Raw genomic sequence first — 12,635 nt, 5'->3', positions numbered from 1 at the left:
TTTCAACTTTTCGGGCGCGCGTCGTGCGTGCGTGTGTGTGTGTTTCCCTCCCCGCACGCAGAAGAGACGCGCCCAAGATTTCGGCTGAAAACGGCGGACTGAAAACGAAACCTTTTTTTTTCTTTACATTTACAACTGTACGAGGAGACCATGTAATGAAAAGACTCCGAAAATAGCAGAGGAATGCTGTTCCCTGTTCCCTGTTCCCCCGCATATAGCTGTTCTGACGTATTGTACCCAACATCACACCCTCCCTCCCCGAGAGCTCTCACTCTCCTCCGAGACCCTTTGCATTCCATGATGCATTACCCCCCCCCCCTCCCTACCTACGCTACCGTCGCCCAGACACCCTTGTTCTTCTCGGCCGTCTCGCGGAACGTCCTTGGCCGTCTTCCCGTCAGCGCGAGCACGACGCTGTTCGTCCGGTCCTCGCTGCCGTTCTTGATGGCGGTGTCCAGGCCGCCCATCATCTCGGCGTAGTCCCGCGGCATGCCCTGGCCGGCGAACCGGTCCACGAGCTCCTGCGTCGAGAGCTTCTTGTGCACGATCTTGCGGCCGAGGACCTCGGAGAGGATCGTGGCGATCTGTAAAAAAGCATAATCATTCACGTCAACAAGGCGCCCCAAGGCAGTCAGTCAGCCAGTCCTGACAGGGTGAGTTGTTGGGAGTGTGAGATGCCGCGGGGACTCACGTCGTCGTAGGCCAGCAGCTCCGGGCCAAGAATGAGATACTGGTCGTTGGGCGCGTCCTCCTGGGTGAGGAGCTGGTACGCGCAGGCCGCAATGTCCTCGGTCGCCACCCAGGGGATCTTGCCGTCCGCCGTCGCCGAGTAGATGGTGCTCTCGTCAACAATCGCTCCGCGGTGATTGTCCTGCTCGACGAAGTTCTCTGATCGGGGTCGTCACTCGTCAGCATCGGCTTTCTCTGGTAAGCTTAGAAGATGAAATTGTGCACCCACGTTGAAACCAAGTCGGTCGTATCGCAGCCCACTGCACTTCCCCCCTGTCGCCAAGGTCCTTCAGATACGCATGCGGCCGGCCCATCGCGTAGCCGTTGATGTCCGGCTCGATGGGGCTTCCGCTCAACAGGACGAATCGCTTGGTGACGGTGGTGTCTCCCTTCATTCTGACCTGGTCGATGAAGGACTGCATCGGCGGCAGCATGTCCATGACCGGCGGGGCGACGAGAAAGATGCTCGTCGCGCCGGTGTCCAGGGCGGCGGTCCACGTCGTCTCATCCTCCCAGTCGAAGGCGACGGGCTTGATGTTGTCGGCGCCCGGTTCCGTGGTGGAGGCTCCGCTCCGGGAGGCCTGGTATGTAGGGATTGAGGTCGCCGCGAAGAGCTTCGCGATCTGCCGGCCGACCTTGCCGGTTCCGCCTAGGATTAACACTGTCGTTGAGTTGCTTGTTGCCATTGTGACTATTCGGTGTTGATGGGTTATGTGAACAATGTTCAACAAAGCGCGTGTCTGTGGTGTTTATGAAAAAGGGCTCTCCTGGGGATGGGGGGATCAACGGAGCTAAGGACGAAATGTCGTGTCACGGATTTAAGAGGGGGGAAATAATCGAACGACTAGATAAATCCTCCAAACTCCGTTTAAGGACACCCACCTACCCAGAAGGATTTGGTGGTTCGTCAGACTGTCTGGATTCTCTCGGGTCGCTTAGCTAGAGACGGACAGATATTGGCGCCGAAGACATGCATGCGGGGTACATGACTTGTTAGTTATGCTGACGTGGGAATCTTGATATTGAAATCACTCATCCATGATATAGCGAGATATGCATCCCATCTACAGTTCTGACAACAAGTGTAGTACCTGATCTGTGTGGTTTCTCGCCTTCAACCATTCCATTCTGATTTGCAGTTGCTCCGCCAATGCTCAGCTGATGGTTGTATTCTCCCCAAATCTCTCATAGTGGTCTCTCGTCATCCCCCTTGCTGCCCATCCCATCCCATCCCTCAACAAGAAAACATGGCCTCTCCCAACGACGCCGCCATCTGCCTACTGACATTGTACTTGCACCGGACGATCCCGCTCGGCTCCAGCTGCCGGCACTCCACGAGATCCAGCTTGAACCCGCCCAGCGTCGCTTGCGGCGACTCCGGCACCATCCTCGCGCCCTTCCGCAGCATCACCGGTATGATGGCCGTCTCCACCGAGTCCAGGATCCCCGCGTCCAGGCACGGCCCCGCCAGCTGCCCGCCGCCCATGAGCCAGATGTCCCGGCCCTCGGCGTTCTTGAGGTCCGCGATGCGGTCGACAAAGTCCCGCGAGACCACCGTGACGCCCGGGTGCTGCTCGCCCTTCAGCGTCTTGCTGACCACGACCAGGTTTTGGGGAGGGTGGTTACGCAGCGGGTTCAGCTCGCCCATGTCGGAGAGGCATTCGTACGTCTTGCGCCCCATGACGAAGGTGTCGAACTGCGCGTCGAGGGCGTCCAGGTCGATGCTGTCGTCGTGCACGATCCAGTCTGTCGTTCCGTCCAGAGGGGCGATAAAGCCGTCGAGCGACACGGCCACGTTGTACCGCAGACGTCTGAGTGGTTCTTTCATGGTTGTGTGAATCGGGGGTTTGTGCATTTGAATCTAGTCTTCTACTATTGGGTTCCAGCTTCTCAGTAGCGAGGACGAGTTTCTTTATACAGACAACAAAACACCCGTGATCTAGAGTTGCCGAGGGCGAGCTGCCACCCCGAAGTGAGCTGACCATTGGAACCCTGGATCTTGCATCATATTTGCCCTGTCTGTCTCGATTACGAACTCCCGAACACTTGGGTTTCTCGTGATGTCATGACCTCCACTGCACTGTTCGTGCGCAACCGCCGTCACCTCCTACAGGACAATGAGGCGGACCGCGACAAACCGAGTGCCTCGCTGCCTATGTTCGGCTTATGTTCCCGAGGGACATGCAGAGCACGCGGGATGGAACTGTGAGGCCTGCTTTGGTACCTTCACTTGCTCAAACGGCCAAAGGTAATGATGAACAAGGTGGCGTACAGCCGGTTTGTTTTACCCCCACAGAGTGTACAATTCGTTTCATACCATGCAGGTGTTTGGAGTGGCGTGTGAAACTGGACCGAGGCTACGGTGTTACAACCAACAGTTCAAGACCGATTATCGGCCGATGTTTTGAGTAGCTAGCGAGGCCTACTATCTGCCAGACCTATGTCGATGCCGTACCTGCTGCCACTGTTGCCGCCATCTGCGGAATGCCACCATCCCAAGCTGAGGGTGTCTTCACCAAAGAACTCCTGTCTGTCCGCCTCCGTTTCCACCACCGTCACTCCGTCCTTGCCCTTGATGCAAGACCTTGATGTACCAAAGTCATCGGCTGTGTCCATGTGGTCCAGCAACGTGCTGTTTGCCAGGAGGCTCATCCGGCTCGCGATGCTGCCCGGGTTCTTGGGCAAAATTCCCGCCGGGCCCGCGAGTGCGAACACCACGAGCGAGCACGCCAGCATCGTCAAGAGGAGCCCCTCCAGGATGCGCGTCGAGATGGGACTCTGCAGTAGCCGCACCCGGGAGACGTCGATGATGTCTCCGTCGACCACGGGCAGGAACCCGTTGGGGACGGTTCCGTCGCCCGGGACGCCCGACCGGAAGTGCTCGCTCACGGACTGCGCGACGAGGATCTGGTAGAGCCTGTTCATCTTCGCCATCGTCTCGTTGACCGCCTCGACATTCGCGATCTCGGCGAGCGGCACGGCGTCCTTGCCCGTCGTCAACGCCTGGAAGAATGCGTCCACGCGCGGTCCATCGCTCGAGCCCAAGCTCACGTGGACGAGATCCGGGAACGTAACGGAGTTGTCCCCGCCGGGGCCGCTGTCCCACGTCCTGGCCGTCTCTTCGACCGCGACCGGCGCGTCGGCGGCGTCCTGCGGGCTCTCCAGGTCCGGCAGCGAGAACTTGGCGTCGACGGTGACGGACTCGAGGTAGGGCATGCAGTGCAGCACGTGGACTTCGTTGGTCGTCGGGTCCGTGTGGTGCCCGAAGGTGAAGAAGATGTGCTGCCTCCCGTCCATGCACACGTCGAACGGGGACCAGTGATCCACGAGTCTAATGATTTCTACGCCGTCCACGGGGCGCGACCACCAGCGCTCGGCCTGCCATGCAAAGGATCCCTCGTTTGGGTAGCTGCCTTTCTCCTCTGTCAGCAACAGTTTGCTCCGGTCCCTGCCATCGGTGATTTTTTGAGGTCGGCTTGGCGCGACGCAGTTTGGAGGCGGATCGATGGGGACCATGTAAGCATGCCTCAGAGGGTCTTTACGGTCGTAGTACTGCTGTCCTCTGAAAGATGCATATTTGGTACAGTTGAGTTGGCCCCTGACAGCAGGTAGTCGGACGGCGAGGCTGCTGGTCCCGCTCGACCCGTTCGTCGAGGCGTTGTTCCCCCCGGTTGATGTAGTGAGATGAGCAGGCAGCTCTATCTGAGGGAAGACAAAGGTCTCGTACGTCCCTTTCATGTACGAAGCGTTGTTGAAAAGAATGGCCTGGCTCAGCACAGAATCGGTGTTAGTGGACCCGAGATACATCGAGTCGTTTAGAGAAGCGGTGCTGACGTCAAACCAGCCCGTGAGCCGCACCTCCACTCGTTGCGAACCGGGCACGAGCGAAGGCGAGAAGAGGCCGCTGGCAGCGATCGTCAACAAGGGCCCGAGGAGAGAAGTGAGCATGCCGGCAGCGAGTGCGAGGTAGCGGTTCCTGAGCGCGTGCGCCGTGGCCGTCATCGTCACCTTTCCGAGAGGATCGTACCGCATGGCCAGCAAATTCGGACCTTTTGCGGCGCGGAGCTGTTGGAAGGGGTGTAGGAGCCTGTTCGTCGTGTCTACCGCGTTGTATGCCAATGCCAGACCGCCCGTGATGAGAGCGGGCACGAAGAGCCAGCTGTATTTGGTGTATCCGTCTGTTGAAACGGTTGCCAGGCCCCCGTGCTTGATGGACTGTTGCAGCAAGACCTCTAGAGTGACGACGACGGCGACCGTGATGGCGATCAGGGACGACTTATACGGAATGCCCGCTGCCATGGGCTTCCACCACTGCTCCTCGGGCGAGGCGTCTTCGGCCTTGGACGACGGCGTTGCAAGTCTTGCCTTTTTAGGCTGAACTCCGATTGTGACCTGGGTCGCGTTGTTTCCGGGGAGCAGATAGAATCGAAAATTAGACAGACGCCGCCTGAACCACAGCTTGTTCATTTTCCCAGTGTTCTCGAGGACCCGTAAGAGCTGGGGGCTGTGGTTGAGGATGGAGGCCAGCGTCAACATGAAGCCCGACCGGGTGGGCAGCGACGTCAGCGGGAAGAAGCAGAAGGCCAAGCTGATGACGGCGAGGAGGGTCAGGAGGGACTGCATGACTCGAAGCGACACCTCCTCGACGACCAGCCGGTTGCTCTCGTGCCTCAGACCCCCAGGAACCGTTTCGCTGATCGAGTCTATCCTCCTCTCCTTGACCGAAATGGCGGCGACGGTCTTGAAGACGCGCCGGAAGAGATCCGGGAACCTGGAGACGTGGCCGAGGTCCGCCCTGGTCGGCTGCGGGTCGGTGAAGTTCATCACTGACCACCAGAGCGTGGTCGTCGAGAACGGCACCCCTTGCTTGCGGCTCAGCAGCTGCGTCGCCGAACTGATGGACGTCACCACGAAGTTGGTGATATCGACAGCCGGGGTCCCCTCTAATGACATGTGCTCGAGGATCTCGTCGTCGACGGCGATGATCCGGCCGGCTTGCCCCGAGTTCGAGGCGATCGTGACGTTCCGCCTCGTCAGGGTGTACTTGGGCTTGCAGAACATGGTCGTGGCACCCACGAGACTGCTCGTCATGTTGTAGATTATCGACGCGTACACCCTGGATGAGTCTTCGTCCCTCTCCTCGACGGCACACTTGTCGACGGTATTGGTCCGTACAAAGAAGTTTGGCCCTTCTTTCAATACGGGCAATATCGACCCGCCCCCGTTCAGCTCGCAGTAGCTGTCGAATACGGCACGCTCCGGCTCTGACGCTACCTTTTCGAGCGAGAGTTTTGTCAGGTTTCCTTGGGGGAATGCCCACGAGAACTCATAACAGCTCTCGAAATCGGCTTCGAAAACTGCCACGGGGGCAGAGGCAGTGTGTTTGCCTTCTGGAAAAATTCCTGCATCAGCTCCGTAGGCCTCGCCAGTTCCAGCACCCGGTTGCAAACGTACCGTATCCAGAAACCAAGAACGACTGGGCAGCAACTTTTTCTGTGGTACCCGGCGGGTACGCCACGCCTTTGTGGTGGACTCCCCATATCGTGACTCCGGCGTCGACGGCGAAAATGCGCAAGTTTCGGCTCAGGTTGAACTGGTCCAACACGGTAATCGTTGCATCCGCCGCCATGGTCTGCTGTTCGACCGACAACAGGCCGGTGGAGACGACGACGAGAGCGCGCAGGGCCAGTGATCCTAGGATGCCCAGGGTGACGAGAAAGTGCTTCCGCTTGGCGGATTTGAAAAGCGAAGAGATCGTCATCGGCGTGATGTAGTCGAGGAGGAGGCCCTGGGGTGCATCGACCGGCCCGTTGCTCATTGCCATCCAGGGCATAAGGTGCTTTGTGCGGTGTTCCAGCTGGCCCCAGAGGGCAACAAAAAGCGTGAGAACTAGAATCAAGGGTCAGTTACCCGAGTTGAAGAGTAGGCCCCGGGTGTCTGCTTACCAAAAGTAGGTCCGTATGTCCAAAGGTAATGATTTCTCTCGTCAACAGGGGCTAAGCCCTTGTTTCTCTTGGAAAAGAGATTTAGCAACTCCAAGGCAACGATCATGAGGACAAAAGTTGTGGCAATTCCCACTAGAAACAAACGACTGAAGTAGAATGACACATGGCCCTCGTGTTGTTGTTTTTCTGAAACGTCCTTTCGCGGATGATTTCCATCGTCAACCTGGCCGTCTTCTTCGGGTATCAAACTGTCCGATGTGCTGGATGTGGTCGGTCGGCTTGGAGAATGTACCGTTATTGGCCGACCTTCCTGACTTCTGGGAATCCATCCATGCAGGTTTTCCGGATTTCCGTTGTGCTCTGTGCTCCTTGGCCTGCCTGTTGCTGTTGCAGGCGTCATGTCGTCGACGATTTGGGGCTTGTGGGTGCTGACTGAGACTGCCACCGTGGGGTCTGCTTCGAGAACCGTATTACCTTTGCCGACAGGCTTCCTGCGGATCGTAAAACTGTTGACGGCGCTCATGGTTCGTCGGTTCAGTGCGGGAACAGAAACTCGGGTGAATATTAGTAAACGACAGGATGTCATCAGTGTTTTGCAACGCTGAGAACCGGGCAAAGCATGACGATGAGAGAGAAGTAGCAAGTGATCTGCAGTCAGGGAGTGACATCGAAAATGGGGACATGGCTGGAAGAAATAAGGCCAGCTCTAAGTTTATTCGAGCTCCGAGCCATGTGGGTTCTGATCTTGTTGGCATCCCTATCATCCCGAGTCCCAAGGGGGCGGCGTGGTGTGTTGGCGTTTCATTCGGGTGCATGTAGCCGCCGCTGCGCGTTTTCCCACAGCGCGTGATTGGCTCTCGATCGAACGCTGGCGGCTAACACAATCGTCCTCCATGCTCATCCTTGGGTTTGCCGACGTATAGGGCGCAGGCTCGACCCTCCCGTACCGTTGCCCTGGGTCAGTGAGTCTTAATCGAAGCGCCCGCGAGGCAAACTTGACTGTTTTCTGTTGTTCGGGCCGCAGAATCGGAGTGGGCTTGCATCGACTCGCCAGACGGGGGAGTTTGTCATGTCTCACCGCCTCCCGATTGAAGCACCGCGAGATACAAAGAAACAGCAATGATGAAAACTTGTCGACTTCGGCCACCAATGGCTCCTCTTCTTGGGTGTTACGGCTGGGTGTGGAGTATAACAGGATGTCGCCCGCCTTTGGAACGGCCAAGACGGCGCCGACAACGAGTCTGGGGATGCGTCCGGCCCCGCTTGTTCTCGGTGTCGGTGGGGGGTTCAAGACCGGTACCGAAACTCGACCGGGCGTCCCAAAATTTACTAAAGACGAACGGAAATATCGGGTAATACAGTCAGCAATCCCCATTCAGCCGATATCTCGGAAGCATTTAACAACATGGACGTCAATACACTAATAGCCGACTAACCCACCCTGTGCATGTCACTGTTTACAGGCCCATCACCCGGAAGCAAACGAGTGCCGGATGCAATAATCTTGACCAACCCTAACTAATCTGCAATTTGCACAATACCCGGGCCATCCGTCTAACGCACAAATCTCGCAGTTCAGTGGGGCAATCCGGAGATCCAGCCTGTTGTAGCCACACAATTGGGCCTGGGCGGGTTACACGGCTTGCGTTAGTGAGAGTAAGGCGCTGCAACTTGATGCGCTGAGCGAGTCGGCGAACATAATCAATTACTCAGAGTATCTGGCCCAGTTCCACCAGAGTAACTATCATCGCACTAACTCGTTTTCTAGTTCGATGGTAATTGGTCGCCTGGTCGCGGAGGCTGCGCCCTAGACGCAGTACGCCCTACAAAGGTTGGAGAACTTTGGATATCCCTACTGTCAGGATAGGATGCCAGGTTTCATCTCACTGCATGTCTTATTGGGGACAGCCTAGCTTGCATACTGGCTACGTCTTTTTCACTTGTCCCTCATGTGATATAAAGCCAGCAAGGTGCTCTTCACATATCTTCCATTTTCACTCCAACTTAAGCTATCCCAGAACCCCTTTGATCAACCGTGCTGCCATTGATCTTTTCGGCGCGCCCATACACATCAGCACAGATTTAAGTACCAATACCCTCCTACACAATGTCATTCAATCGAATCGCTGTCTATGGCCATCGTGGATGGGGCAGCTCCAGCATCGTCGACGCGTTGATTGCGTCGGGGGCGCCAGTCAAGATCCTGTATCGCCACGGCTCGGACATCTCGAGCCTTCCCGGCCACGTCACCAAGGTTGAGGTAGACGTCGACGATGAGGCTGCACTTATCGACGCTCTGCAAAATATTGACATTGTGGTGTAGGTGTGATCCTAGACTCATATAGGCCCAAACTAACTTTTCGCAGATCTCTTGTTGGACATGAAGGTGTCCGTAGACAACACGGATTCGTCAAGGCCATTCCCAAGACAAACGTCAAGCTGTTCTCGCCTTCAGACCTTGCGGCACGTTATGACGAGCAAGGCCTGAGGGTCAGTGTCAACAAAGAGAAAGACGAGGTCGAGAAGGCTGCCAAAGCCGCCGGAATCCCGACGACTGTCGTGCTCGTGGGCAACTTTGCCGAATTCGCCCTCAACACTCCGTGAGTTCTTGTCTGATACCAGCTGCTGATTCTGGCTAACCCCAGGTGCCAAAATACAGGGGTATGGGCGTGGACTCGGCCGGGAACATGATCACCCACTCCGGCAACAGCGCGGATGAGAAGCTGAACCTCTGGTGAGTCAATTCAGCCACTCGAGAGGGTCATAGGGATCAACCGAATCTCATGGGCTCACACAACATCATTTGCAGCACGAGAAAGTACGTGGCTGCAGCCTACGCGTCCATTTTCGCGGCCACGCCTATCTCCCAGCTCGAGAACCGTGCCATCGCCCTCTGCGAGCTGGCACCCACAGGAAGGGAGATCGAAGCTGCACTGGAAGCGAAGCACGGCGTTGCGCCGCAGGTCTCTACTCACAGCCTCGACAGAGTCAACGGCGAGGTGGAAGGCGGCCTTCAGTCCGGCAGCCCCTTCGCCTTGGCTTGGTACTGCCGCAAGATCTGGGCCACAGGTCAGCAGTGCCAGATGGTGGGAACCGACTTTTGGGAGGTCGATGGTTACGACAAAGCAACTCTTGAGGATCTGGTTGTCAGAGGAAAGCTGGAGGCCTATCGGGAGATGCCGCCACAGGTCGCTGAGTATTTCAAGCAGTGCTTCTAAGACGAATACACATGAATACGAATGGCTTTCGGCTGGATTCCCTGTACCACGACAGGTCAAAGACCCCGAGCTTACATGTAGTCTCTGCCAGCGTGACATAGGTGATAAAAGCTACGGCTTGGTGTCAGATTTCTTATCACCGTTTGCACACTCACCAACCTCCTTGCCCTTTGTAGCCAATCGATCGTGAGAAATACCGTGTGATGTCGGCTGTTTGCCATGATCGCCACTCGCAATGAGGCCAGTTGTCTCCAGGCTACATGATTGGGGTCGCCCTGTGAAGATGGCAGGGCATTGATCTTGTTACTTCGTCTCTCCACTCGAGATATCTGAACGCGCTGGGTTTCAACACCTGAATGGCTTTAGCAATACTTTGAATTACATAACGTTGACTCTTCATAAAAGTCCTCCCAACCAACCAAATCATAAACCTGCCTACCAGAGATCCTATTATCCGTTTGGGGTCATATTTGCCTGCACTGTAGATATTTGGTCGTGATTGATGCGGCTAGGAACGTCGTGTTTGCCGGACACAAGGACCGACCAAAAGGGACTGGCGACCCTAGGCCGAACGTCGAGACATCTTCGTGCCGTCGCTCAGTCTGTCCTGCTTCACTGATATCCCATCTGCGTCGAGCTTTTTAATAGTGTCTCCAGCTGACATATTGATAGCCGCGAGAGGCCCTGAGAGGGATCCAAGGGAGAGTACCATCATCACGAGGCGCACTTGATGCAGGCTTACCAACCTCGAGACTTGGAACGCCGCCGATTGCAACATCCGCCCGTGGGAAATGCATTTCTCCTCAGAGGGCGATATTCAACAGTGGTGCACGGAAAGAATGTTCCAATGGAGCACCATCCTGCCCAAACTACGGCCATTGTTATTGAACGGGCTTCAACTGGACGCTGTCCAGAATTTGCTCAGTTTCCTCCCATTTTTCCAGGACTTGGTGCATTTCTAGGACGCCAAAGGATGCCATCCAATCCTTGCTCAACATCTCGAGCTGGTTCATACCTATTTTCAACGACTGTGCCCTTCGATCGGTTATGTCAAGAGCCATAAACAATTCACTGTCACAGAAAAAAGTCTTCTCAGTGGCTGAAAAGCTGCCTAGGTCACTCCGGATACTGCATTTAGGCTTGCTCCTTGACTGGCCTGTTCTCTATTGGGGTTTGATGGTCATAACGAGGCAGCTATATTGTCTATCCGTGCTGCGGCTTGTCGCCGTAGACGTTTTCAAAACTTGGCTAATGGATGAAGCTTGTCCATTCTTGAGAGCACTTTGAAGCATGGAAGTGAGGCTCGTTCTCGGAGATGTTTTGGGCATTTAGAATCACCTCGCCAAGGGGATATTAGGTCCAAGGTATGGTCACTCATTGAGATACGACATCTAGCTACAGATACGCCGGGCACCTGAGCATTAGAAATTTGTTTCGACAAGTTGGGATGTCTTTGGACATGTGTAGCCGGTCGATGGGAGTTGCTGAGGTTGTTTTCTTTGCTTTAAAGGTGCATGGAATCACTGACGTGTATGAAGCACTCTACGTAACTATCAGACTCCAGGTCATCGTCGCGGTCTTTTTAGCTCCCGAGTTTTCAACTCCATCTGCCCCAATCATCAATATGGCTCCGGGAGGACGAGTTGCAACGGAACGGTCCGACGTTGGACCTCACTCATAGGTTTTTCAAAAAATATAACTAATAGAATAAAAAAGTAGCGCCTGCATGACTTGATGCTTCTACCGCAAGCCAAACTCAGACGAAGTCTGACAGAGAAATCGTTTCTCAGCATACTTGCCCATGGGCATGCAAAATAGCCAAGTGGGAAGGCTGCGAGGCTATTAAGCATAAAGGAGGTCATCATCTCAGACTTGTTTGAAGTGAAATTGCAGTTTTCGACTAGGCTCAGTTGGGAATTCACTGGGTCTCGAGTAGAGCGGTGTGGGTATTCTTGCCGACTTGAAGGTTTAGGATAAATTGCACCCTCGAGTCAAACTGACTCGAGGGTGCACAACGAGCTGCACAGAGCACAACTAACAATCAAACCCACGTTGTGGTAACTTCCCCAAGTTGCATTTTGACGGAAAACTCCACAATGTGACAGGTGATCACTCCGCAAACCTCCGACAGACACATCGCAGCTCAGACCTCTCGTCTGATCGACCTGCGCTCAACTTGATATGGCAACTGCAGCTTCGTCCGAGTCAAGTGTCATTTCCGGGGGGTCTCGACATTAGACTTCGCCCGGTCACAAACCATTCATCATCGAGGCGGAACACCCCAGGCAAACAGGTCGTTGCCAAGCTCCGTCAACGCCCAACAAGAGCCCGTCATTATTCATAGATCCCACACTTCGGAGCTTCGAAAAAGCTTTGGAGCGGGGATCCATTATTAAAGTGGAAGGTCATATCTCGGCACGTTACCCACGTGTTCTCCAGAACATCCATTCACCAACCACCCATCATAAGCGCCCCCCCGATTACCCCGCGATGAGGGACAAACACCTGTACGATTTGGGAGCCAATGCCGAACTGGCTTGCCTATTATCGGCCGAAAGCCCCGAGCCGATGTCACGCGATCCCTGTCCTCGAGGCCCGCCAGAGTAACTCGCCAGCAGCCACGAGACTCGACGACAGGCCGGCGCGCAACCCTGCTCCGATATTTACTGCGAAGTGCCGGACCTATCAGGACGAACCGTGCCGCCATGGGCCTCTGTCCAAAGACTCTGGACCGTGATGATCA

The 12,635-nt window shown here is 55.6% G+C and overlaps 4 protein-coding genes across 4 annotated transcripts; 1 reads left to right on the top strand and 3 right to left on the bottom strand.

The window, feature by feature from the left end:
- Positions 1–326: 326 nt before the first annotated feature.
- Positions 327–1,415, bottom strand: CH63R_03178 (AFUA_2G17970 family ergot alkaloid biosynthesis protein; the record flags this gene model as incomplete). Its single annotated transcript, XM_018298153.1, has 3 exons — positions 327–584; positions 692–888; positions 959–1,415. 3 exons carry the CDS (start codon positions 1,413–1,415, stop codon positions 327–329), a joined length of 912 nt encoding a protein of 303 aa, XP_018162969.1.
- A 548-nt stretch (positions 1,416–1,963) lies between these two features.
- On the bottom strand, positions 1,964–2,557 carry CH63R_03177 (Riboflavin biosynthesis protein RibD domain-containing protein; the record flags this gene model as incomplete). The annotated part of the gene is made up of 1 exon (XM_018298152.1): positions 1,964–2,557. The coding sequence occupies one exon, from the start codon at positions 2,555–2,557 to the stop codon at positions 1,964–1,966; it is 594 nt and encodes a 197-aa protein (XP_018162968.1).
- Positions 2,558–3,141: 584 nt separating this feature from the next.
- Positions 3,142–7,197, bottom strand: CH63R_03176 (uncharacterized protein; the record flags this gene model as incomplete). Its single annotated transcript, XM_018298151.1, has 3 exons — positions 3,142–6,086; positions 6,184–6,618; positions 6,675–7,197. The coding sequence occupies 3 exons, from the start codon at positions 7,195–7,197 to the stop codon at positions 3,142–3,144; spliced, it is 3,903 nt and encodes a 1,300-aa protein (XP_018162967.1).
- A 1,584-nt stretch (positions 7,198–8,781) lies between these two features.
- On the top strand, positions 8,782–9,892 carry CH63R_03175 (NmrA-like family protein; the record flags this gene model as incomplete). Its single annotated transcript, XM_018298150.1, has 4 exons — positions 8,782–8,993; positions 9,041–9,274; positions 9,334–9,408; positions 9,484–9,892. The coding sequence occupies 4 exons, from the start codon at positions 8,782–8,784 to the stop codon at positions 9,890–9,892; spliced, it is 930 nt and encodes a 309-aa protein (XP_018162966.1).
- Positions 9,893–12,635: the final 2,743 nt, after the last annotated feature.

This window comes from Colletotrichum higginsianum, chromosome 2 (genome assembly GCF_001672515.1).
Source record: "Colletotrichum higginsianum IMI 349063 chromosome 2, whole genome shotgun sequence".
NCBI classification, from domain to species: Eukaryota; Fungi; Ascomycota; class Sordariomycetes; order Glomerellales; family Glomerellaceae; genus Colletotrichum; species Colletotrichum higginsianum.
The sequence above is the reverse complement of the archived record's forward strand: the minus strand, read 5'-3'. Positions and strand labels throughout refer to the sequence as shown.